This window comes from Giraffa tippelskirchi, chromosome 6 (assembly GCF_054371585.1).
Source record: "Giraffa tippelskirchi isolate mGirTip1 chromosome 6, T2T-mGirTip1v1.2.pri, whole genome shotgun sequence".
In the NCBI taxonomy this organism is placed as follows: Eukaryota; Metazoa; Chordata; class Mammalia; order Artiodactyla; family Giraffidae; genus Giraffa; species Giraffa tippelskirchi.
The window spans coordinates 54,513,367-54,541,019 of record NC_137280.1 but is presented as its reverse complement, the minus strand read 5'-3'; the positions used below and the strand labels follow the sequence as shown (position 1 = coordinate 54,541,019).

The following is a 27,653-nucleotide window of genomic DNA, read 5'->3' as shown; positions in this document are numbered from 1 at the left end:
AAGATATGACCTTCAGCTTTGAGCTATCTTGGGCTTAGTTTCACTTTTTCTCATTTTCATAATAATTTCTATTTTGTTACATCTATTTATGTAATCCCAACTTAAACTTTTTTTTTATTGGAGTACAGCCAATTAACAAACAATGTTGTATTAGTTTCAGGTAAACAGCGAAGGGACTCAGCCATACACATACATGTGTCCATTCTCCCCCAAACTCCCCTCCCATCCAGGCTGCCACATACCATTGAGTAGAGTTCCCTGTGCTGAACAGTAAAACCTGACTAACTCTTAAAGTAGAATTTAAACATATCATTTTATATATTTCTAAAGAGAAGTGGCTGGACCACTGATTCTAAAAATCCGAGACTGGAAATAAGGTTGATGTTCCATCCACTTCTTGGTGGGTTGTGCATACAGAATTCAGACTCTGCTTTGAATTTCCTCTTCTGGTCCTTGAAGTGACACGTTTTCCCTGTGATACCTAACTTTCCATTAGCTCATCTTGTTTTCATAGTGTTCCCTTTTACTGTGAAGAGAAACGAAACCCAAAACCCCCACTTGTTTCAGCAATCCCCCATGTCTTCCTCTGTGTGAAATTGCTCAACTAAGAGTTATGCAAATGGGATCAGCTTTGTGTACTCAATCCCGGGAACTGTCACCGGCATGTTTGGTGGGTTTGTTGTCACGAGAGCGTCAGGACCCTGGCCTCCTCTCATGTAGCTCAGCCCCCAGCCTTCTCCCAGCCTCACCCACTCCTTCCCCACCTCTTATCTCATTCCCTGCATGGATCTTGCCATGACCTTCCAACTGCCTTGGAATCAAAGAGAAGAAGGCTTGTAGGTATCCACGAAACCTACCTCTTGTGTCCACATGAGGAACTGAGTGCTTGTCGCCTCCTGAGATAGCCATCAGGCGCCTTCTGTCCATCTAGGGCAAGCTAGTATGTGCCTCGTGGACACGGAGCCATTTTCCTGATGTCTGTAACCGTGTACATGATTGACATTTCATTTCCGAGGGATCTTAGCAAATGTAGAAGGACAGTGGCTCCAGCTGAAGTCTCCCCAAGTTCTTTCCTCCTACAGATTCTCTGGGTTTGAAGGACCTTAGGTTATGGGTTCAGATTCTCTTATTTTAAAATTTCCATCCATTTTTGTACAAGTTTATGTATGTGTGTGCATACTATATGTTATATATATACTTATATATAATAGAGACATTGTATATGTATGTATAACTTACACAAAATGAAAAACATCTTTTAAAATTTTAGATTAAGGGTAATTAAACATATAACCTAAGGTTCTTCAAACTCTGATGTGTGTATATATACATATATATATCTGAATAGGAAATTATATATGTGCCATATATATACACACGCACACACACGTAGGGTTTCCCAGGTGGCGCTAGTGGTAAAGAACCCGCCTGCCAATGCAGGAGACATAAGAGACACAGGTTCCATCCCTGGGTCTTGAAAATCCCCTGGAGGAGGGCATGGCAACCCACTCCAGTATTACTGCCTAGAGAGTCCCCATGGACAGAGGAACCTGGTGGGCTACAGTCCATGGGGTCACAAAGAGACACGACTGAAGCAACTTAGCACACACGTACACATACATGTAAATATATATACATATATGACAAGAAGAAAAAGGCAAACCCCAAAATACCTGCAAACTCATCACCTGTAGATGAACCTTGTGATATTTTAGGATATTTCTTCCTAGACACTTTTCCTACCTGTTTACATCATTTCTCCTCACAAAAAAATGGCATCTGGCTATATGTGTTGCTTTTTAACTTAAATATATTGTGAGTATCTTTTTATGTCAACAGATATAATGTGCAATATTTTAATGACTACTAGTATTCTTTTTTGTTGAGGTATCATGTTCTAGACCAATTTACAAAAGTCAGTTGCCTGAAGGCCAATTTGATGAAGTTATCAAATGTTCCAATTTACCAGAAGACATGCTTCTTTGAACTACTTGAATATTATTTCTATTTTTAAAGAAACTTTAGGCATTTTAATGTTCTCCTGCTAGTGCTTCAAATGGCATATCAACTCTGAGAGTTGTGCAGTTAAAAACTTATAATTTTAAGTTTTTAAATTTAGAAGGATCAGAAAGTAATTGGAAGTGATAAAACGTTCTCAGCACAGAGACTTCCCTGGTGGTCCAGTGGCTAAGACTCCTCACTCCCAATGCAGGGGGCCCAGGTTTGATCCCTGACTGGGAACTAGATCCCACATGCCACAACTAAAGATCCTGCATACCACAACTAAGACCTGGTGCAGCCAAATAAATAAATGAATATTCTTAAAAAAACATTCCCAACAGACATGGCATGCTAAATCTCTGGATTCTAAGGATAAGTTAGGCTGTGTTGATCTGTCGGCTGTTTGTAAAATCAGTTGACATGAAAGGATAGAAGAATCTTGAGCTATGGAAAGAAAGTGAGGATGTATAGAGGAATTTGTAGAAAGAAGCAGAAGACTTGAGCCTCAGACGTAGCAAAAAACATGCCACTATGTTCAAAAGAATCTTTAAAAATTAACTTGTCCTAAAAGTTAAGAAATGAAATAGGAAACTACAGAAAAATCTTATCTCCTATTGTGTGTTAGTTGCTCAGTCATGTCCGACTTTTTGAAACCCCATGGTCTGTAGCCCGCCAGACTCCTCTGTCCATGGAGTTCTCCAGGCAAGAATACTGGAGTGGGTTGCCATTCCCTTCTCCAGGATATCTCCTATTACACTTAAGCTAATTACTGTTTCCAAAATTACATCCATAAATATTTTGATTTTAATCTCTAAACAATAAAGAATCACATTTTCAACATAAATTTAATACCATTATTAAACATAAAAATGATAATTCCTTATCAAATATTCAGTAAATGATCAAATTTCTCCAGTTATCTCATAATTATTCTTAATAATTTGGCTACCAATTACTAGTAATCAAGGCTAATATGGTAGCCCACTCCAGTGTTCTTGGCTGGAAAATCCCATGAACAGAGGAGCCCGGTAGGCTACAGTCCATGGGGTTGCAGAGTCGGAGACTATTGAACGACTGAGCACGCACACACAAGGCTAACATAGTTCTAAGAAGACTGGACAATTCTTAGTTTCTAAAAACAGAACATTCCTTTAAAAAAGCTTCATAGAAATCTTCAAAAGGTTTTAAAACAATTACATTGGATAATAATTATTATACCCTTAAGCTACTGAATACTAACACCCACCAGCAATAAACTTAAGCTGTTAAAACATCACATCAAAGATGAAATTATATACACAAAGAGTTAAAAGATACAAAATTTGGTAAATTTATCATCTTGTAAGGTGAAAATCCTCAGAGAATTGGTTTTGGGTGAAATGAATCTCAAGAGCTAGTCTCCATTTATTTAACCAATAACCTATTATCTGCAAACAAGTCTGTTTTTCTTTTTTTTTTAATTTATTTTTTTAATTGAAGTATAATTAATTTACCATGTTGTGTTAGTTTCAGGTGTACAGCAAAATGATTCAGTTATATATAGTTTTACACACACACATACACACACATATATATGGGCTTGCCTGGTGGCTTAGTGGCAAAGAATCCACCTACCAATGCAGAAGACACGGGTTCTATCCCTGGGTCAGGAAGATACCCTGCAAATGGAAACCACAACCCACTCCAGTATTCTTGCCTGGAAAATCCCATGGACTGAGGAGCCTGGTGGGCTGTAGTCCATGAGGTCGCAAACAGTCAGACACAACTTAGCAACTAAATGACAGCGACATATGACTATATAGTCTATATTTACATTCTCTTTCATTATAAGTTATTTCAAAATACTGAGTATAGTTCCCTATGCTATACAGTAGGTCCAATTGATTATCTATTTTATACACAGTAGTGTGTATATGTTACTCCCAAACTCCTAATTTGTCTCTCCATCACCTTTCTTCTTTGTTAACCTTAAAGTTTGTTTTCTATGTCTGTCTTTTTCTGTTTTGTAAATAAGTTCATTTGTGTTATTTTTTTAGATTACACATATAAATGATGTATGACATTTTTCTGTCTCTGCCTGGCTTACTTCACTTAGTATGATCATCTCTAGGTCCATTTATGTTGCTGTAAATGACATTATTTCATACTTTTTATGGTTGAGTAATATTCTATTGTATACATATAATATTCCACTTGCATATATATGGTGTATATATATATATATATATATACATGTGTACCACATCTTTATTCATTTGTCTGTTGATGGACACTTAGGTTTCTTCCATGTCAAACAAGTCTATTTCTGATTGGATGGTATTATAATACAAACAGTCTCACAATAAAAATCCCTTGCTTAAGAGTTTTGTGTAACTACCCAGTTATTTTCTTAGAAATCTCTTATGGCCAGAGGTGTGGGTGTTGTGTTGAGAAGTGGATACATTTTAAAGGCCCTTGTTACATTCTGTCAAGGTGAAGACTGTCACATACTCTCTCCTGCCATGCCCACTGATTTCATTTCTTGGTGAGGAGATTAGAATCCTGAGATCGGCTTAGTCTTGTCCATAACTACAGGACCGTCCAGGCCAGACCTGCAGCTAGACACCGGATTCCTAACTTCCCCACACCTCTGTCACTTCTCCACTCTCTTCCAGGCAAGAGCTAGATTTCTCTTCCACTTTCTCTGTGCTGGACGCCAAACCTCCAGGTGTTTGAACTTCATCCACCTCTGAAACTGTCTTACATTTCTTTTCTGGACACACCCTAATTAATGTAGTGATAAAAATTGTACCAGGTTATTAAAGTTCCCAAAACGCAATTTGCTGTCTTTCGTATTTGACTGCTGTTTCAAAAGATCTCTGTGTCAGGTTAGGTTCACATTTTTATGCCACACATTCATGTTATAGTTCATTGCCCGATCCCTGGGTCTTCCTGAGGCCGCACCTGAGTCTTAAAGCACAAAATAAAGAAATGGTTTCAAACTGGATAAAGATATCAGCAAACATGAGGTAAATTAAAATGGATCAGATTTTGATTACAAAGGCTTGAAGAAGAGTTAATGAAGAGGGAATCAGTTGTAATGCACTGGGTCTCTCATTTCAGCATGGGAGAGGGAGGGGATTTTTTAAATTAATTTTTAATTGATACACTTTTAGTATACTCATGAGTTGTAAAACCATCACCACCCTCTAATTCCGGAAACTTATGCATCTTGTGTGAAACAGGCTTGCAGATTTTGCATGCTGCAGTTCAACAGTGCAAAAAAAAAAAAGGAGGGAAGGAAAAAGGAGGGAATAGAAACCTTCATATTGTCTAACTCTTCTCTCTCCAGTGCTCTGAGGAGCAGCAGGTGGGAAAACAACCTTAAGTTGACCAACAGGGGTCAAATCATTTCCATTTTAAACAGTCTCTTTTCCATCATGACTCTACACCTTCAAGATAAGAGTTATCCTTCTTGTTTCTTCTGCTCTCTTCCAAGATGTAGATAGATGCAGGTTGCTCTTGTGTTATTTGGGGAGAAAGAAGCCACCCCCCCCCACCTCAAGCAAATGGATGATATTAGTACACATGGAAATGCCTCCTATTGTTGTTCAGTCACTAAGTCATGTCCGACCCATAGACTGCAGCACACCAGGCTCCTCTGTCCTTCTCTGTCTCCCAGAATTTGCACAAACTCATGTCCATTGAGTCGGTGATGCCATCCAACCATCTTGTCCTCTGTCATCCCCTTCTCCTCCTGCCCTAAATCTTTCCCAGTATCAGGGTCTTTTCCTATGAGTCGGCTCTTCACATCAGGTGGCCAAAGTATTGGAGCTTCAGCATCAGTCCTTCCAATGAGTATTCAGGGTTGATTTCCTTTAGGATTGACTGGTTTGATCTCCTTGCTGTCCAAGGGACTCTCAAGTGCCTTCTCCAGCATCATAGTTCAAAGACATCAATTCTTGGGCACTCAGCCTTCTTTATGGTCCAGCTTTCACATCTGTACATGACTACTGGAAAAACCATAGTTTTGACTACATGGACCTTTGTTCAAAAGGTAATGTCGGTCTGAAGTGATTTAAACCTTAGTGGGGGGCTTTATAGTAGAGAAAGACAACTACTTAAGTTGGAATTGATGGTGCTGGTCGTGGAGTTGAGTTCTGATGCTTCCTCCTCTTCTGTCCCCTTCCTCCCCCAGGACACCCAGGAGGCTTTTCTGACCTCTTTCTCTCTTATAAGCAGTTTGGGGAAAAGATCCCAACTCCTCCCTGGGCTTTGCATCTCTAAAAAAAGCCTCCAAAGTCTCATTCTTGAAAGGAAAGGAAAAAGGAAAACAGTCAAAGGTCATCTGAATGGTTTCTGTCTGGGCGGGCAAGGTACATGTCTCAAGCTACGTAACCAGTACCAGATTGCCCAGATAAGAATTGTCTTGGGGACGAGTCCCTGTGAATGACCTTGGAAGCAAGCTCAACCTGCTTTGGAAGCTCAAAACCACTTTTGTCTGGGATCGTCAGCACCCATCCCTATGTTCCTGGGGCTTCCTTTCTCTTCTGAGGCTCCCTTGCTCAGCTCTTCTGGAGGTGAACTCCCTGCATGGTCAGGCAAGAGGCCTTGGGTGGTTGGAAGTGCAGCTCCAAGGCCATTGGGCTCAGGTCCACTTTGACATGGACCTTTGATCACCAGGCATGGGTCCATCTCTGGTAGTGTCTTCCTGGTCTGCACTGTGCCAGCCACAGAGCGAGCAAGTCCTCATCTTCCTCTCATCTCCCACTTGCTGTCTGTCTCCTGCCCTAAAGATGCTTCTGGTCACTCCAGAATGATCACTTATATTTCGCAAGGTCAGGCCAAAGAGGGCAGGAGGGGGACTTAGAACCTCTGGATGCCTTATTCACTAGCTCCTGGGAAAACGCAGTGCAAATGTACACATTCAGTCTGAGAAGTTGTGGTGAAGTGAAAAAAAAAAGTTTTTGTTGGGTTTCTGTGTGACTGCTGGGATAAAGGCATCGGTCTTTAAAGGAAGCAAATACATCGGTCATCATAAAAAGAAAATGCTAAGTCATAATAAAAACAAAACAAAGCAAAAAAACCAATTTCTTTGGTAGCACTTTGTAAAGGCAAGAAATTTAGGTTCTCAGGGGTTAAATTCTAATTCCTTTGTTTCTCGATTTTAAGATCTAGGATTGTGAACATAAATGTGTGAAATAGCTCTTAAAACGTGGATTCAGATTTTACAGGGGAAGTGGCAATCCAATTTCCTGTTTTTATTTCTTTTAGCTCTCAGAATAGGAGAAATTGGTGATTTAAAAATCTTTCTATAGCCGAGAGGTGAATTTGTTTGAACTTCAGGCTGAAGTAGACCTGATGGAATATCTTTTAAACTTGTGAAACTTATGGTGAAAAACAAAATATTACCTGAAGTATATATTATATAAATCCAAGCTCAGGAACCTCTTTCACTGCAGAATTCCTTCCCCTCAAAGGTCTGTCTAGTCAAAGCTATGGTTTTTCTAGTAGTCTTATATGGATGTGAGAGTTGGACTATAAAGAAAGCTGAGCACCGAAGAATAGATGCTTTTGAGCTGTGGTGTTGGAGAACACTCTGGAGAGTCCCTTGGACTGCAAGGAGATCCAACCAGTCCATCCTAAAGGAAATCAGTCCTGAATATTCATTGGAAGGACTGATGATGAAACTGAAACTCCAATACTTTGGCCATCTGATGTCAAGAGCTCACTCATTGGAAAAGACTCTGATGCTGAGAAAGATTGAAGGCAGGAGGAGAAGGGGATGACAGAGGGTGAGATGGCTGGATGGCATCACCGACTCGATGGACATGAATTTGAGTAAGCTCCAGGAGTTGGTGATGGATAGGGAAACCTGGTGTGCTGCGTTCGATGGGGTCACAGAGAGTCAGACACAACTGAACTGAATTGAATACACACATTTATGTTCATATCATCATGTTATAAAAGTGGACAACAGGGCTTCCCTGGTGGCTCAGTGGTAAAGGATTTACCTGCCAATGCAGGAGACATGGATTCAATCCCTGTTCAAGGAAGATCCCACATGCTGCGTAGCTACTAAGCCCATGTACCACAACTATTAAGCCTGTGCTCTGGAGCCCAGGAGCTACAACTACTGAGCCCTCAAGCTGCAACTGCTAAAGTCTGAGCGCCCACAACAGGAGAAGCCACCGCAGTGAGAAGCCTGAGCCCGGCAACTAGAGACTGGCCCCAGCTCCCAGCAGCTAGAGAAAAGCCCACGCAGCCACAAAGACTCAGCACAGCCAAAAATAAATAATTTAAAAAAAAAACAAAACTGGACAACAGAGTGACCTGGCGTCTAGGGTACCTTGCATAACAGAGAGGAGGAGGAAGAGGGGAGAAAAGCTCCATTTAGAAGGGGTACGTAGGGCATGTGCCAGCCCGAAACTGAGACGGGAGGTGTGCTGCTGTGGGTCCCTCTTTGGGGTGAGACTGGGTTTCCTTATGCTTCTCATCACGGATTCTCTCTCTCCCAGTGATGGAGGGAAACCTAGACTTTGGGCTGCATTTATTTTTGTGTTATTTAGCAGAGATGTATATAGCTCTTACTATGTGCTGCTTACCCACTCCAGTGTTCTTGCCTGGAGAATCCCAGGAATGGGGGAGCCTGGTGGGCTGCTGTCTATGGGGTCGCACAGAGTCGGACACGACTAAAGTGACTTAGCAGCAGCAGCAGCAGCATGTGCTGCTTACGTACACTTCTAAGCACTTGATAAATATTACTGATTTAAGGGACATCACCCTCATAACAAACTGATTAGCTAGATGAAGTGATCTCCATTGTTTTCAGAAGGAAACTGAAGCGCAGAGGTTAAGTTGCTTGCCAAGATCACACAGTTAATAATTGAGGGATGCAGGATTTGAGTTTAGCAATATAACTTCACAGTTCTTTTCTCCAAAATACTTTGCAAATTGTGGTGTCTTCCTTAGGAATTTTTAAAAATATATATATTTTGGCTGCACCGTGGGGCTTGTGGGATCTCAGTTCCTGGACCAGGGATGGAACTCGGGTGACCACAGTGACAGCACCAAATCCTAACCACTAGGCCACCAGGAAACTCCCTTCTTTAGACATTTTTAAGAGAAAATTTCTATATGGGCTATTGCACCTTTCAAGTGGACTTCAGAACCTAAGCAACATGATGGTGGGGTCCTTTCAGATTCTTTTCTGTGCACATTAAATATACATGGATGTGTGTGTGTGTGTGCATGTATGTGTGTGTGTGTGTATGTATGTGTGTGTGCTTATTGATTACATAAATTGATGTATATATATGAAGTTTTTTCAATTAATAATGATTGGTGATCAAGAGCATCCAAGTTATGCAAATTTCTCTTTTTAACCCACCTCACTCTTATAATATGTTCAGTTCAGTTCAGTCGCTCAGTTGTGTCCAACTCTTTGCAGCCCCATGGACTGCAGCATGCCAGGCCTTCCTGTCCATCACCAACTCCTGGAGTTTACCCAAACTCATGTCCATTGAGTCGGTAATGCCATCCAACCATCTCATCTTCTGTCGTCCCCTTCTCCTCCTGCTTTCATACTGTTCATGGGGTTCTCAAGGCAAGAATACTGAAGTGGTTTGCCATTCCCTTCTCCAGGGGACCACATTTTGTCAGAACTCTCCACCATGACCCGTCCATCTTGGATGGCCCTACATGGCATGGCTTAGTTTCACTGAGTTAGACAAGGCTGTGATCCATGTGATATAATATGTTAGTTTGGCCTAATTTAATGAATTCTCCCCTATCAGGCTTACCTGATGGCTTAGACGGTAAAGAATCTGCCTGCAGTGTAGGAAACCTGGGTTCAATTCCTGGGTTGGGAAGATCCCCTGGAGCAGGGAATGGCAACCCACTCCAGTATTCTTGCCTGGAGAATGAAATAGACAGAGGAGCCTGGCAGGCTATAGTCCATGGGGTCACAAAGAGTCAGACATGACTGAACAACTAACACACAACACAACCCCTATTGATGGACATCTAGTTTGTCTGTGTCTGTCACATAAATAACACCAGTATGAACATCCTTGTGCTCTGTGTAAGCATATCTAAAGAACAAATTCTCTACAAGTTTTCACCATAAAAACAAACAAACAACAACAAAAACCCCTAAAAATGTGAAGTGATCAATGTGTTAACTGTCTTGAGGTAATCATTTCACAATATATAAGTATATCAAATCATCACATTGTACCTACCAATATATACAATGATATATGTTGAGTATATCTCAATAAAGCTGGAGAGAGAGACTTCCCTGCTGATCCACTGGTAAAGAATCTACCCTCCAATGCAGAGGACAGGGGTTTGAGCCCCGTTCGGGAAGCTAGGATCCCACATGCCACAAGGCAACTAAGCCCAAGCACCACAACTAGAGAGTCCCGCATGCCACAACGAAAACCCAGCAAAGCCAATACATCAATAAGATTGTTAAAAAAAAAAAAAAGCTGGAGAGAGAGAAAAAAGAACAACCTCTCAGAAGTGGAATTCCAGCTGGACAGCTGCTTCCTTGCTGAGCATCTGGATAACTGTGGGTCTGACCATGAGCAGCCCAGTGATAAATGAGGAGTCATAATTAGCCTTTTATCCCAGAGTTTCTTCGGGTTTTTCTTTTTTAAACAAAGATTTTAGTATTCGAAGGCCCTTCAGTAAGGATGAGGCACCGCTAATGGATATTTGCCCCAGTGAACGTCTGGACAGAAAAGTCGCCCAATCCTGTTTTCTGGATATGTTGGTGGAGGTCCCTTTGTGACAGAGGGTCGCCTACTGTCTGTGTTTGGTTAGATCATCTACTTGAACTTCTATAATGAACAACATCCTAGGGTTGTATTTGCATGTCAGACCCTCAGGTATTATTATGATTAATTCAGATCTGCTGGGAAAGATTGAGAGCAGGAGGAGAAGGGGTCAACAGAGGATGAGATGGTTGGATGGCATCACTGACTCAATGGACATGAGTTTGAGCAAACTCCGGGAGATGGTGAAGGACAGGGAGGCCTGGTGCACTGCAGTCCATGGGATCACAAAGAATCAGACACGACTGAGCAACTGAACAACAACCAAGTCCACATGTAAAATGTACTTTCATTTACTGTTAAAAAAGAAATATCGAAGACATTGCCGACAGCACTTTATGTGAAGCCCATCCTATGAAACTTTAGAAATTTTATGCCAGTGTGTCCTCGTCCAGCGTGGACCGAGGTCAGCTTCCTCTTTCCCAGGACAGCGCCCTGTGATGCCGGCTCTGGCTCTTCCTGCCGGAAAGCTCGAACTGCAAATCTGGATCCACATTTGCATTCTCTTCCTTTCCTCACCTAGAGTTTTCTGTTTCCAGTTTCTTAAACTCACTTTTTGGTAAAAGCATTTCAAATCCTTTTTGAGAAAGAAGCAGGCTATAAAAAACAGTGTCTTCAGCATCATTAATAACGAGATAAAACACATGTTTCAAAATAGCCATTTTTTTGGCAAAAGGGTAAGAAAAAAAAGCACATACTTCAGGTGAAAGCTATGTGAGTCCACCATTCACTTGTGCGATGGTTTGAGGCCAGTCATGTAATCTCTCCATGCCTCCATCTACTCCTCTGTAAAATGGGATTAATAATACCTGGGTCATGGGGTTTCTTCGAGGATTAGATGAGATGCTCAGAAAATTACAGATTTTAATTGAAAAATAAATACTAAGGTGTAAATCCTTATAAAGCATTGCTCCTATCACTTGCAAACACGTAACTGGGCTCTCAGTTTTTGTTGGGGGTGCACTGGGTTTTGTGTTTTTCTGGTACTGTGGCGCAGTGAAAAGAATTGAAGACCTGGTGCTGTTCATCCTCTGATGCAACAGGATGCTATCTGAGCTCTTTGGCTGGAACGTTTGAACTGCAGGAACCCAAACTCAAAGCTCAGTGCTAGTGGGTTAGGGTCTTCCTCTCCAGTGTGCACATGGGGCTCTCAATTATCTATGTGATGAAAAGTGAAAGTCACTCAGTCATATCGGACTCTTTGTGGCGCCATGGACTGTAGCTCGCCAGGCTCCCCTGTCCTTGGAATTTTCCAGGCAAGAATACTGGAGTGGGTTGCCATTCCCTTCTCCAGGGGAACGTCCCGACCCAGGGATCGAACTCAGGTCTCCTGCACTGCAGGTGGATTCTTTATCATCTGAGCCACCAGGGAAGCCCATGTGCCGGGGGAGGAGGAAATCATGAAATATGCATAAATAAATAATAATCTTCAGATTAGACCACCCCCTCACACATCCTCCTGCTTTTAATTTTCATTCTCTGTCTTCCTTCCCATGGTCACTGCCCTCAGATGATCACCATCACCCCTTCAGAGGACATCCTCACCTCGAGTCACTAGTTTTTTTTTAAACTATTTTGCCACATTTGTCCCCTCCTCTTGCTCCCGTGTCCCCCCTTTCTCTTTCATTTTGGTGGAAATGTTGACAGTTGGCAGATACCCTGAGCCCACATCCCTACCCGCCTCACGAGCATCTCCTCAGATGTGGACCTTCTCCTGCATGACCACAGTACCATCATCACACCAATGAACCACATGATTCCCAAGGATCACGTCCACATGTATTCAGATATCTCCAATGATCCACCCATGTGTCCTCTCCCACTCACCTATTCATTCAAAGCTCATTCAGGGAATACTTCTGAAGTTCCCACCTTTTGACACATCATGGACCTGTCTGATTATTTTGATCCTTTAACCTGTGTTTCCTATGAACTAGTAGTTAGTTCTACAGGTCTCTATGCCTCTGTCTCCAATACAACAACAATGGCTGGGGCGGGGATGGCCCCTTTCCCTTTCCTTGCCTGTCTGGAGCGGGAGGGGCTGGGATGAGCACACTGGAAGCCCAGAGTGCAGCAGCCTGAGCGCTTGGTCCATCCCTTCTTTCCACGAACCCTCCAGGAGCACCTGCTCTGAGTGGTACCTCAGAGAAGAAGCAGGCTGGGAGCCCGGCCTGTCTGCTTCAGAAGACCTGTTGAGGAGGTAACATTTGGGTCCAGATCTGGAAAAAAGACAGAACTGGAGTGTGTTGGAGCCAGGGAGGGTCTGGGGAGAAAAGTGGGCTCCCAGGAAACATCTTGGGGAGAGGTGCACACAACCAGGGGTGCGTGTGTCCTGGGGACCCAGCAGGCTACTCCCCTCGCAGCTCAGGGAGCCATTGGGGTCCACTAACATTGGCCTTTTCCAATACCGACTTCCCTCCTTCATGCAGCCCAACTTTAATGTGAATAAGTTAAAAACACATTTTTTTGGAGAGTAGGAGTAGGGGTGGAGGTGGGACGGGTCAAAAAAGAACTCCCTTATTTATTTACAGATCAACTAAAAAACCCATCCCATTTCAGAAACTTTAGCGTATGAAAGAAAAAAAAAAAATACCGTGCTGTTTTGAGTCAGAGAAGTACTTGCTTCCCCTTTATTTTGGGAACTATAGCTCGCTAGTTTCAGAAAGAGGCGTGACCTTCCTCAGAGGCTTCCTACGTCAGCCAATGAGACGATAAACAAGGTGGTGGTTGCCGAGGCCTGTAGGACCAAAGGCAGGCCAACCCAGGGCAAAAGCCTGAGGCTTTTTTGACCCATTCCTCCTCTAGGAGGTGTTCCAAGCTCCCATCACCCGCCTTCCCCACGTGAAACCGTCCTTGTTCTGTGACTTTCTGGGCAGGGGTCCCCTTTGGCAGTGCCTGAGAATGACGGTCACAGCAGAGCACCCACCCCTCTGTGCCCCGGGAGAACTTCTGGACTGTGTCCAGGGAATCTGCTCTGTGAACCTAGGCAATTCTCGTGTGCCTTTGGGTTCCTTGTAGTGGAGTGCGTAACAGATTTTGTTCTGTTTTTAATGTATAAATTTGACTGTGAGGCTGTGCTGTGAGGAATAGTCATATCCGATTTCAGTTTTAAAGTCACTTTTAGATCTAAAGTTTCCAGTTTGCTTTGGGTGGCGCTCTACACATCCTGGAGAAGGCAATGGCACCCCACTCCAGTACTCTTGCCTGGAAAATCCCATGGACAGAGGAGCCTGGTAGGCTACAGTCCACGGGGTCGCTAAGAGTCGGACAACTGAGCGACTTCACTTTCACTTTTCCCTTTCATGCACTGGAGAAGGAAATGGCAACCCACTCCAGTATTCTTGCCTGGAGAATCCCAGGGACGGCGGAGCCTGGTGGGCTGCCGTCTATGGGGTCGCACAGAGTCGGACACGACTGAAGCGACTTAGCAGCAGCAGCAGCAGCAGCAGCTACACATCCTAGTATAACTGAATAGACAGATAAGAGTTTAGCCTTTAGAAGGGTGGTTCCATCTGTCTCACTGGTTGTGCCCAAGCCCCCTTCTGTCAGGGGTCTTTCCTGAGGCCTTAGGGTGGCTGGTGGCACCCTCTGTGCCTCTGGCTCTGACATCTCTCCTGTTTTCCACACTCACACGTCTTACTGGGAAGTCTACAGATGTGATCGTGTGGATGTTCCTACAAGCATCTTTTCTCCATACCTGTGTCTCTTCTTTGATTTCCAGTCTCCGTGAAGGCCACCGCCATTGCCTGAGGCCCCAAGCCACGTAAGGTTGGAGCTACCCTTTATGCTTCTTGGCTCTTCATCCTGTTTGCCTTTGAAGCCCCAGGTCCCCTCACTTCACCTTGCACAGTGACATTCGTCTTCAGCCATGCCTCCCCCTCCAGCCCAACTCCTGGACTTCCCTACTTGTTCCCTGAAGCATTAGACTTGAACTAGTTCCCCGAAGGGGCTGTGTTCCCGGGGCCAGTACTGTGCATGTGAAGTTCTCTTTTCCTGGAATCCCTTTACTGACTCTGCCACCTAGCTGACATCACTTCCATTCTGACTCAAAGCATTTCCATCAGGACTCTTCCCTGCCCACATCCTTTTCCTCTTGCCTGAGGTCAATGTCCTTTCCTGTGTCCTGTGCATCCTCTGTCATAGACCAGCCACATTGCATTGTTATTTTAATTCATGCATCTTCACCACAAGAAAAGAGAGTCTTCAGGGCAGGAATTTATGCTGACATAAAACTGATGCTCAATAAATTGTTGTTGAATGAATGAGTGAACAGATTATGAACAAACACCTGGCTTGTGAACAGTCTTCACCTTTTTGACTTGGTTAAATCATCAACGATGAAGAATAGAAGTGTATTTGTTGTTGTCGTTGAGTCGGTCGCTGTCACGTTCTCTTTATTAATGGAGAGACTTCGGTGGCTGGAAGCCAGTTCTGAAATGGTAAAATGATGCCATTGCTTTTGTATTCCAACAGGAACTATGGGATGTATAAAGTCAAAAAGGAAAGACAATCTGAATGACGATGGAGTAGATTTGAAGACGCAACCAGTACGTAATACTGACCGAACTATTTATGTGAGAGATCCAACGTCCAATAAACACCAAAGGCCAGTAAGTAGATAGTCTCAGGGGAGCATTCCCACGGCAGGATCAAAGCATGGCTGCGTAATTTAAACTCCAAATCTGTACCATGTGCATGCCAAAAAAAAAAAAAAAAAAAAAATCATGTTAATTACTTGGGCCTCAAATAATTTTTGATATACTTTGTAATTTAATCCTTTAAAGAGTTTATAAATATATTTGAGACAACCAGGCCACTTAATGTACAATAAAGGGGCCTTTGTCACCTTCCTATGTGTGGCGATTATCACCTTTCCTGTTACTGGTACAAATACCCTCTCTTTACATGTAAAGACATGTATATGAGCTTGTGTGACTTAGGATGGGCAATAAGATTAGTGGTCTGGAAGCATAAGGAAATGCTGAATTCAAGTCGGAAGCCAAAATAGGTGCTAATATGCCCTTTGATAGATGTTGTTGTTGTTTAGTCTCCCAGTCATGTCCAGCTCTTTGAGACCCCATGGACCGTAGCCCACCAGGCTCCTCTGTCCATGAGATTTCCCAGGCAAAAATACTGGAGTGGGTTGCCATTTCCTTCTTCAGGGGATCTTCCTGACCCAGGGATCGAACCTGCGTCTCCCACGTTGGCAGGCATATTTTTTACCGCTAAGCCACCAGGGTAGCCATCATACTTTATCCCATCATGTTGTTCTTCAATTAATCCAAACTAGTACGAACACTGAAATTGTCTTGACTTATTATAGAGAATTAAAAAATTTAGAAAAAGGCAACTAATTCTGCCTTCTAACCTAGGACAAATATCTGTACCAGCAATTTTACATGATGGATGTGGTCTCTGATGCATTTGAGAAATGCTTGGCAAAGAACTAATACCACATTTCATGGAAGAAACAGAGCCTTGGATAATTACAACCTTAAATGCACTTTACTTCGGATCTTAGGTCCTTTCTGTTTGCTCACTGTATATATTATGTACATCCCCCATTGCATGGTTTTTATGGAAACCAGTGTTTCAGCGTTTAAGCTGAAAGCAGCTTATTCCACATTAGTCCAAATGCCTTCATTAAGAGTTTTCATTGTTTCTCTAATCTGACATGTTTTTAAATGCCTTGGCATTCTAGAAGTATATTATTGTTGTCACACCCTCTACCAGCCCCCTCCCCCACATTCCCCCTTATCCTGAAGGTATGGTGTGTGTCAAGGTCACATGTCATTGTTGAGATTGTAAGTCGGTGTTGGTATTCTTGCAAAAAAGTAGAGATGAAGAATGAATACATTATGCTGTTAATTCCCTACATGATATTTCTAGACAGATAAATTAATGTTATAATTTTAGGGACTTCTCTGGCAGTCCAGGTTTTAAGACTCTATGCTTCCAATGCAGGGGGCAAGTGTTTGATCCCCAGCTGGGGAACTAAGATCCCATAGGCTGTGGTGCACAACCAAAAAAGAAATTTGAGAAAAACGTTGTGGACTTCCCTGGTGGTCACTGGTTAAGAGTCCTCCTGCCAATGCAGCGGACATGGATTTGATCCCCTGTCCAGAAGGACCCCCATGCCACAGGGCAATTAAGCCTGTGTGTCCTAGAACCCGCGCTCAAGAGAAGCCACTGCGATGAGAAGCCTGTACACTACCACTAGACTGTAGCCCTGTAACTAAAGAAAGCCCGTGCGCAGCAATGAAGACCCAGCACAGCCAAAAATAAAGAAAAATTTTGAAAAACATTGTGATTTTACATACAGAAACTCAAAATGTACAAGATTATTAATAACTTTTAAAATTTAGTTATAAATACCTATAAATATAATATTCAAAAACACATCACATAAATAGGTATAGATGTGGAGCTATGCTATGGAAATATGACTAACTGAAAATGAAATGATACAAAGACTTGGAGTCACAGGTAATTTTCTCATTATAGACTTCAAAGATGTCATAAAAAGGACCTGACTTTTTCTAGTGTCATGTGCTGTAGATTTTTTTTTAATGTAATGAAAGAAGATGTCCTTCATTCAGAAAAGCAAAGGAGACCAGTACAAACATACGCACCATTTTTCCTCTTGGTAAGAGTAAAGGAGGTTAAAAGTTAAGTTAGAAAGCAGAAGTAGGAAGCATGTTTGAAATCTCTCAGTTCCCTCACGCACCCCTGGAGCGCAATGCACTCCGCCTTCTGTGGTCACAGGTGCCCTGGTTTGTGAACTGGGCAGTTGGGCCTTATTCCATGGATAACATTCAGTTCCAGCCAGATGTGCCCAAAACACACCCCTGGATTGATTACCAAGGCTGAACTGACACGAATTCAACAACACTCTAAGGAAAAGACATTTTAGAGGAGAAGAGTGGTGACAAATGAGTTCTGTACACGTGTTTTGTCCTTCTGAAGAGTGTGTTCCATCATTTGTCAATTAAGGGCTCTGATATTTGAAAATCAGCTTGCTGCTTTCAAAATGATTTAATCAGTCTCTCATCTTCTAATTGTTTCCTCTCACTCCTTTAAAATTGATCATACATTCTAATTATGCAAATCTGAATGAGTTTAAAAATCTATATAGAACTCCTTGAAATAAGTATTGAAAGATCATCCGGAGCCAAGAGTTTCTGAACCAGAAAAACATAATCCCCTGCTCCCCACCTCCTGCCCCCGCCCCTGGAGATTTGATGGGCTGACTTCCATTTCAAATTTAAATTTCAGTACAAGCTGTTTTGGTCCATATTCCATTCGATTACGTTAATCAAAGAGAAACATGATGAAGCCCGGGAAGTCTCACACATCCTCCCCATGTCAATGGAGGAAAAAGGAATTTGATTTCCAAGGTGACTGGGGTGGCCTTTTGTACCACCAGGTCCTTCCTGATCATTCAGCTCCAAGCTAAAATAACAGGGATGCCATCTGTCCCCATAGCGGAATCAGGGTCAGCCACAGGAAGCCTGGATCTGTTAGGACTTGTTCTCAGCTGCCAGTGACCAAGCCCTTACCGCAGCTTTTAAAACAAGTCTGGGAAAAGTGAAGATCAGCAGTCCTGGCATGCGTGGCACTTCCACAAGGCCACCAAGGACCCGGGTGACCCCCAGGACTTCTCTCCATCTTTTGCTCTGGGGTCTGTGGTCACTGATATCCATGGCTGCTGAAAGCCCAGCTCATCACCTGCTTCTGGGCAGAAAGAAGGCGGCCAGGGAATAAGAAAGCCAATCCCAAAGCCTCAACTGCTTGCCATCTGCATAGAAGGCTAGAGAATTGGGAAGCATCACCATGGAGCTGGGCAAACCGCCACCCCCAAGGATATTCGGGCTCTGGTACCGAATCAGGGGGAGGGTGCCGATTGGATCAGCAGCGGCTCAGAGCCCTGGACATGTCCTGTTGCCCCCAGGCCAGTGGCTGCTGAAGAAGGAAAAGCCCTTCGATGGTCGGGCCGGGGGGCAGGGATTGGAACACAGCTCCGCAGGACTGTTCTCTGTGCTCCTCTTCTTTCTGGCTTAATAAATTAACAAATCTAAACCCTATTTGCTTCTGTTCGAAAATGACATAACATACAGTGTGAATGTAAGCATAAAACACTAAACATAGAAAATATTTTTCTAACAAATATTCTCTCTTAGATTGCAGACTCTCAGCTTTTACCAGGACAGAGGTTTCAAGCTAAAGGTATGTTTTCATAATGTCATGGTAGTTTCTTTTCTTTACTGTTCGAGTCTCTGTAAAGTAGTTGTCCTGGATGTTTTTGTTGATTTTGGGGGTGCGGGTGGCAGGGTGAAGTAGAAAAGGATAGTTTTATTGTTTTGCCAGGCAAAGGGAGACACACTAGGCTTCTGCCTTGAAAAACTATGTGTCTCCGAATTTTTTTTAATTGTGGAAAAATAGACATAACATAGAATTTATCATTTTAGCCATGGAAGTGTTCAGGTTGGTAGCATTAACTACCTACTCATTTTTGTGCAGCCATCACCTCCATCCATCCATCTCTCCATTTTGGATGATGAACTTTCCATCATCTCAAAAACAAACTCTGTGCCCATCAAACACAAACTCCCACCCCCCATCTTCCCGGCCCCTGCTACCCACCATTCTACTTTCTGTCTCTATGAGTTTGACGGCTCTGGGGATCTCGCCTAAGTGGAATCAAATGGTATTTGTCCTTTTGTGGCTGATTTATGTCACTTAGCATAATGTCTTTAAGATTCATCCATGTTGTAGCAGGTGTCAGAATTTTGCTTCCTTTATTCTGTGGTATGTATACCCAGTGTCTTCGGATGGTTTTCTCCTTTTAGCTTTTGTAAACAATGCTGCTCTGAGCACAGGTGTATCATATTTTAAACCTAGAACTGGAAGTCATTGAGGTCATAGGTCTCTATGATTTGAGATGATAGACTTTGTACCAGTATGTACAGCATGTGGCCAACCACGGACCACGTGGACCCCGAGCCCTCTGGGAGGAAAACAGGTCTTCTTTCCAGCTGCCTGTAGTACATTCCTGCACTCTGTGCCCCATGATAAGCTGTTACAACATTTCTGCTGTGGATTCTTTTTTTTTTTTTTAACTTTTTATTTTGTAGTGTTGTATTAACTTTTTATTTTGTATTGGAGTATAGCCGATTAACAATGTTGTGAACAGGGAAGGTGAACAGCGAAATGACTCAGCCATACATAAACATATATCTATTCTCCCCCAAACTCTCCTCCCCTCCTGGCTGCCACATGACATTGAGCAGAGTTCCCTGTGCCATACAATCGGTCCTTGTTGGTTATCCATTTTAAACGTTCTGCTATGGATTCTTAAAGGTCTTCGCTTGCCTTCTTCATTTTCAGATCCAGAGGAGCAAGGGGACATCGTGATCGCATTGTACCCGTACGATGGCATCCACCCAGATGACTTGTCCTTCAGGAAAGGGGAAAAGATGAAAGTCCTGGAGCAGTAAGTGCAGCCGGGTGTCCCTCTTCTATGGCACCAAGTCCCGAAGCCTATCCCCCCTCCCCAGGCTTGGCCGCCAGCAGCACAGCATGGCAGACACCCCTCTGGGGGTGAGCACGGAACCCCAGCCTTGTTGCTGCCAGAAGGAGCAGGGCCAGAGGGATTTTCCTCTTAGGCTTTACTGTGAGCAGTTCCCAAGAGTTTTTCCTTTGAAACCAAATACCATTGTCTTTCCTTATCCATCTGTGCTGCCTAAGAGGCTTACATCTATGTGGAGTTTGCATTTCTGTTTTTTAAATGTTTTTAAAATTTATCCTTGGCTGCACTGGGTCTTTGTTGCTGCTCTCAGGCTTTCTCTAGTGGCAGTGAGCAGGGGCGACTCTCTAGTTGCAGTGTACAGGCTTCTATTGCGGTGGCTTCTCTTGTTGCAGAGCATGGGCTCTAGAGTGTAACGGGCTTCAGTATTTGCAGCACATGGGCTCTCTAGTTGTGGCGTGTGCACTTCGTTGCCTCGAGGCACGTGGGATCTAAGTTCCTGGACCCGGGATCCGCACTGTGCCCCCTGCATTGGTGGGTGGATTCCTAACCGCTGAACCACCAGGGAAGTCCCTGCATGTTCTTTTAATGCCATTTTTACTTTGTTATTTTCCTCAAATTCACACTGAGTGTATGGGTCCAACTGGGTGTGAGTCATCGAGGCCAGGCGCCAAGGCAGCGGTCATCTGGGGGAAAGCCCTTGCTCAGCACTTAGTGCCTCTGTGAAGATGCCTGGACGTCGTTTTCTTGACCCCTCCAGACTGACTCACAGGGCTCAGGACCGTACTGAGAATAAGGAACTTCAGTAATTCTATTACTCTTCATGTAGTGTCACCTTGGCCGGCCAACAGGAGACCCTTGGTTGGTTGGAGGAGGGAGACCGTTATTTAGCATAAGGTGTTGAGTGGCTGAGAGAAGTTGTCCGTGACTGGCTGAGTGTGAACTTGAGCCTCATTCTGGCCTTGCCACGTGATCGCTGTGTGACCGAGACAAGTTACTTCAACTCTATATCTTAGTGTCTCTCTTGTGAGCCAGAAACGGCTTATGTGTGTGTGTGTGTTTTATAAATATGGCACAGGCTTGTAGTGTCCCACAGCCTAGTGCCAGTTGTGATTGTCCTTCATATCTTGCTGGATGAGACATGGTCACACCCGTCTGGATGTGAGAACCTGACGGGAACACAGCTGAGGCTCATCCGTTGGGGACCCATCCGTTCCTCCCTCCCCAACCCCTTCCCTGGCTCCATGCCTCTCTCAGGAGTCATGAGGTGGTGATGAGGCTCGTCTGCTTGGGACGGTTTTATGGTTTTCTATTTTTTTTTTTTCCATGGCATCAGCCTATGGACACTAGCTATTTCAACAAAGGCATTTATAACATAAGAACTATGACCTTTTATTCCCTTGACTCCCATTTCTGTAAGTGTGAAAAGTGAAAGTGTTAGTCGTTCAGTTGTGTCCAGCTCTTTGTGACCCCATGGACTCCTCTCTCCTTGGAATTCTCCAGGCAAGAATACTGGAGTGGTTTGCCATGCCCTCCTCCAGGGGATCTTCCCAGCCCAGGTATCAAACCCAGGTCTTCTGCATTATAGGCTGATTCTTTACCCTCTGAGTCACCAGGGAAGCCCATTTTGTAGATATCCCCGGGAAAGTTAAGAACTCTGCTCCTGCAAGATGGAAACTATTTTCACCAACTCTTATGCAGCAGCTCTGAACACAGAGACCCACACTTCAGTCATGAGGCTGTTTTCCTTTGCTTCCATCATTAAACATATTCATATTTCATCAGGACGCATCAACTTTTCCCCTGGATTCTGGGGTCCCAGGGTCTTCCCCACTGTCCCACACCCCACAGGGCAAACATCTTAAGACAACTGCTCTTGTAGTTCTTGAGTCATTGAATACAAACCCTTTTTTTCTTTTTATAATATGTATTTCTTTGGCCACGTTGAGTCTTAGCTGTGGCACATGGGCTCTTTCTTGGAGGCGCAAGCACTTGCTTGGCTGCCCCATGGCGTGTGGGATCTTAGTTCCCTGACCAGGGGATTGAATTCACGTCCCTTGCATTACAAGATGGTTCTTAACCACTGTACCACCAGGGAAGTCCGACAAACCCTTTCTGATGCGGGTTTCTATTCCAGGCACGGAGAGTGGTGGAAAGCCAGGTCCATTTCGACAAAGAAAGAAGGCTTCATTCCCAGCAACTATGTGGCCAAAGTCAACACGTTGGAAACTGAAGAGTGAGTCCTCACCTGGAGTGGTCTGGAATGGTTCTGTGTGACATGCTAGAGTTCTTGCTTTTTCTTCATCTTTTTTCTCCCCGGGATTACAACACCCATGGGATGTTAATATGTCTTCACAGGTGGTTTTTCAAGGATATAACCAGGAAAGATGCAGAAAGGCAGCTTCTGGCCCCAGGGAACAGCGCTGGAGCTTTCCTTATCAGAGAAAGCGAGACATTAAAAGGTAGGAAGTGACATAAGGCCTCTTATCAAATGCTGTTTAGGAAATCGTTCTTAGAAACGATTCTAGAATTCTGTTAAAAAAGAATTATAGGCAGACCTCATTTTATTGAAGTGTAGTTCTTTACAATGTTGTGTTAATTTCTGCTGTTCAGCAAAGTGATTCTATTATACATATATGTAGTCTTTTTCATACTCTTCTTTGTTCTGGTTTATCACAGGTTATTGAATATACTTCCTTGTTCTGTACAGCAGGACCGTGTTGTTTATCCATCCTATGTGTCATAGTTTGCATCTGCTAATCCCAAACTCCCAACACTTCCCTCCCCGTAATGCCAATCTTGTTTACAAAACATAAGTGTAATCTTTGCTTGTACTTCTTCCTCTGCAGGAAGTTACTCTCTGTCTGTCAGAGACTATGACCCCGTGCACGGTGATGTGATTAAGCACTACAAAATCAGAAGTCTGGACAATGGGGGTTATTACATCTCCCCACGAATCACTTTTCTTTGTATCAGCGACATGATTAAGCATTATCAAAGTAAGTGAAAACACAAGGTCCGATAAGAAAAGAAAGATGCATCTGCTGTGATAAATATATGATGTCAAACTTATATAAAAATTTTTTTGTATCCTTTAACTTTACAGAATTCATTGATGAACTCTAGTAGTTTTCCTGGTAGCCTCTTTAGAAAGAAGCATCATATTTCTTTTGGATAAAGTTGTACGATCATATTCTGTAACTGGTCCTAAGGAAATCTATAATTATACATTCAACAGTGGTGTTAGTGGTAAAGAATCCACCTGCCAATGCAGGAGACACAAGAGACACAGATTCAGTTCCTGGGTTGGGAAGATCCCCTGGAGGAGGAAATGGCAACCCACTCCAATATTCTTGCCTTGGAAAGTTCATGCCCTGAGAAGCTTGACGGGCTACAGTCCATGGGGCCACAAAGAGTCAGACGCGACTCAGTTGCTGAGCATACACAAACATTCAAAGTCAGATTTGATCTTTGTGAATATCTAGCTTGTGCTGTTTAAAAGTTAATGTTCAAAAATTACAAAGCTATAAGTGAGTATTATTTTCACATAGTGCATGACTTTACAACACATCTTTTAATATCCAGACTAGGGATGCAGATCTGTAGATCTGTGTCCTAGTGTAGACGTGTGTGTGTGTGTGTGTGTGTATAAGTAATACATACCCTTGGTAAAAGAAAACAGAAATTACAGCAATAACACCAAAACAATAAGAAGTGGCCAGTCAGTGGTCCTTCGTCCCCAGTCTGCTCTACACCCTTGCTAGGCTGACCCCATGACTAGCCTTTAGGTTCATTCCCTTTGTGTTTGAGGTCAGTTGTAGTGGGAGGCTGTTGTTACTGCTTATTTCTTCAAGCTGCTCTAAGGGAATACACATAAAATTTGCTTATGTCCCCAAGTATGGAAAGAGCAAGTAGTCTAGAGTAGTAAGTCCTTCTTCCCTCTCTGTTACCCCCATCAAGTTATTCATCTTGCGCGTGTGTTGAGTACTTGTGGAGCCCTGGCCCTGTTCTGAGGCTGGGCGAGGGGAGGGGGGGTCCCCTGGTGACCTAACCAAGTTCCCACCATTGTGCCCTGAAGAAGTTTATCCGGACTCAGTAATTAAAATTATAGTCTGTTAAGTGTGACAACCTGTCAGCCTGTGTTTGTCTATTCATTTTATTGTTTTTATTTTTACAGATTAGCATTACTGATGAATCAAATCAAGTACATCTTAAATTGTCTTTCATTTAGTAATTTCAAGTCATGGTTACACAGAAGAGACCCCCATAAACATTTTAAGTTTGTAGACCTTGGCGAGTTGGAAATGATAAAACTCATACTCCAGATTTCTCTGTAGATACTGGTAAAATACAAAGGACGACTTTTTCCACATTTCCTTTCTCTTTGAAATTAGAGCAGTCAGATGGCTTGTGCCGGAGATTGGAGAAGGCGTGCATAAGCCCCAAACCACAGAAGCCATGGGACAAGGATGCCTGGGAGATCCCCCGAGAGTCCATCAAGCTGGTGAAGAGGCTGGGCGCCGGGCAGTTCGGGGAAGTCTGGATGGGTGAGTGTGTGGCTCTGGAGCCTGAGTCCCTTCTGGAGAAATAAGGGCTCCAGCTGATTTCTATCAGTTTTCTCAGAAGCATTGATGCTTTCATTTCCCTCTGTCCACCTGGTGCCAAGAACAAGCCTACACAGTCCTCGTGATTAGACTCTTCATCTTCCTCGAGACTCAGGCTTTCTCTTGTTGGATGAATGTTTACAAGGAAGGGGCAGTGGGCGCTTATCCTGGTAAATAGTCCTGGCTTATCCTGGTTTATCTGTCTACTCTTCCTTGACTCTCTCATCTCCAGATTCTTTGGACATACGGTTAAGTGCAGGCATCTCAGGGAAAGGTACAGTTGGATTGTGTGCCTGTGCTCAGTCGCTCAGTCAAACCTGACTCTTTGCGACCCTACGGACCGTAGGCCACCAGGTTCCTCTGTCCATGGGATTCTCCAGGCAAGAACACTGGAGTGGGTTGCCATGCCCTCCTCCAGAGGATCTTCCCAACCCAGGGATCGAACCTGCATCTCTTGCATCTCCTCTGTTGGCAGACAGGTTCTTTACCACTAGCACCACCTGGGAAGTCCATAATTAATTCTTACTGCACTGTAATTCTCTGGGAACATGATAGTGGAATCAGCGTAAATCACAATTACACAGCCTCACCTTGCTCACTGGGGTCTGTGTGAGTACCTGGCTCTCTGTTTCCGGTCGGGTCCATAGACCGGGGGCGTGATCTTGCTCTAGGTGTGTCTCTGTTCCTGCTCTGCTGCCTAAATCATCACCTCTTCCTCCTCTTTGCTCTGTCCACCTTTCCTTTCTTATTGAAGTAAAATTCATGTAACATAAGGTCAGTCATTTTAAAGTGAACAATTCACATTCACGTTGTTGTACAGTCACCACTTCTATTTAGTTCCAGAATTATTTCCATCAGTCCAGAAGGAAGCCCTGTACTCATAATGCAGACACTCACCGCCACCCCCACTTCCCCAGCCCCTGGACACCACTCTACTTCCTGTCTGTATGACTGTAATACTCTAGGGCTCTCATGTCAGTGGGACCCTACACACATTTGTCCTTTCGTGTCTGGCTTATCTCCCTCAGCATGATGTCCTCAAGGTTCACCCACATTTGTCAGAATTTCTTTCTTCTTTTATGATCGAACACTATTCCATTGTATGGATATGCCAGAGCTTATCTACTTATCCGTTGGTGGACCTTTGGGTTGTTTCCATCTTTGTGCTATTATGAACAATGCTGCTTTGAACATTTATATGCAAATTATTGTGTGGACAGGTGTTTTCATTTTCTTGGGGATATACATTCTCTTAGGAGTAAAATTGCTGAGTCACATCATTCTATGCTTAACTTTTTAAGGAACTATCTTAACTAGGATCTACTCATTTTTTAAAAAATTGTCACGTCTTTCTCCCCTGAGATATTTGCACTTATTTCTTAATGTATTTTTTCTAAGTCCACAGAATAGAAGCAGGTATAATATATGTTGTATATTCTTCACCTAGATTCACCAGGTAATATTTTGCTGTATTTCCTGTATCTCCTGTATCATTTCTATACATACACACACAGACGTGTTTTATTTTGGGGGAGCATTTGAGAGTAAGGTGCAGACACGATGACCTGCACCCCTGAATACTCATGCAGGCGTCTCCTCAGAGGAGGGTTGTGGTCTCACGACGCATGGTGGTCACATTCAGGAAGTTCTGCATTGATCCGCAGAGTCTAGTGTAGAGTCGGTATCCTAACTCCCCCCATTGTCCCAGTGATGTCCCCTGGGCTGTCGGGATCTGGAGTTGGCTTTTAACTGACCTGTCTGTAGTCTCCTTGAATCTGGAAGAGTCCCTTGGCCCATCTCCATCTTTCATGACTGGTTTGTCTTTTTGTAGAATGTCTCTCATTTGGATTTCCCAATGTTTCCCGTGACTTGGTCCAGATTATGCCCTGGGTCACGAATAGCATCTAAGTACTGAGCAATGCTATGTCTTCCTGCATCCCTCAGGCGCACAGAATGATAGTTGGTTCCAAAATTGCCTACAGGCCAAGGAGGGAGGGCAGAGTCCCTAGTTCCTAGACTGAGCCAGAGGCTGGAGTAACCGTATTTGGGGTGGCCGGGGGGAGGGGGGGGCGGGAGGGTGGAGGCAGGTCAGAAGACAGACTGCTACAGCTTTTAGAGAGGTGATGGCTTCTAAGAGGGATGAGAATCAGATGAGCACGTGATGCTGAAACCATCTGGGGAAAGCGCTTTTGGATATTTAAACAATTTTAAAGAATCTCCCCTAAGGTAATGAATACATCAGTTACAATAGGGAATTAAAATGTACGTTTAAAATGGAGAAATCTGAAGGACCTCCTTAAAATCAAACAGAACAACAGCACCTTACTCTCAAGTGGCTCAGCAACAATGAAATAGGGATGGTGTAAAAACAGGATGAGGTGATGCAAGTAATCATTTAATATAGTTGACAGCATTTAAGAACTGTTGTTATTATTTTAAATAATTACATTATGAAGGTAGTATGATAAATTAGAGCAAAGACTATGAAATAGAGGGGAGAAATTAACCAGAATTTCCCCCCTCAACACGAGCTATTTCTTGGGTATTTTCAGTTAAACTTTTTATTTGGAGATAACTATCGATTCACACGCAGTTGTCTGAAATAATACAGAAGTGAAAACATCTGTTCACACAAACACTTTTACACAACTGTTCATAAGTAAGAGCATTATTCATAATAACCAAAGAGTGTAAACAACCCAA

General features: G+C 43.4%; 1 protein-coding gene across 8 annotated transcripts in view; it reads left to right on the top strand.

Moving 5' to 3' along the window:
- LYN (LYN proto-oncogene, Src family tyrosine kinase) overlaps positions 1-27,653 on the top strand; it is a 108,192-nt gene that overhangs the window by 43,427 nt on the left and 37,112 nt on the right. For 2 of the 8 annotated variants that reach the window (XM_081504966.1, XM_081504967.1), the window contains exons 2-8: positions 15,294-15,367; positions 19,001-19,046; positions 20,208-20,313; positions 22,484-22,582; positions 22,705-22,808; positions 23,196-23,345; positions 24,741-24,893. In XM_081504966.1, the coding sequence (XP_081361092.1) occupies positions 15,299-15,367; positions 19,001-19,046; positions 20,208-20,313; positions 22,484-22,582; positions 22,705-22,808; positions 23,196-23,345; positions 24,741-24,893 (727 nt within the window). In that variant the 5' untranslated portion in view covers positions 15,294-15,298. Of the gene's footprint in view, positions 1-15,293; positions 15,431-19,000; positions 19,047-20,207; positions 20,314-22,483; positions 22,583-22,704; positions 22,809-23,195; positions 23,346-24,740; positions 24,894-27,653 lie in introns of all 8 variants that reach the window. The other 6 variants (XM_081504963.1, XM_081504965.1, XM_081504971.1 and 3 more) reach the window with 3 other exon arrangements.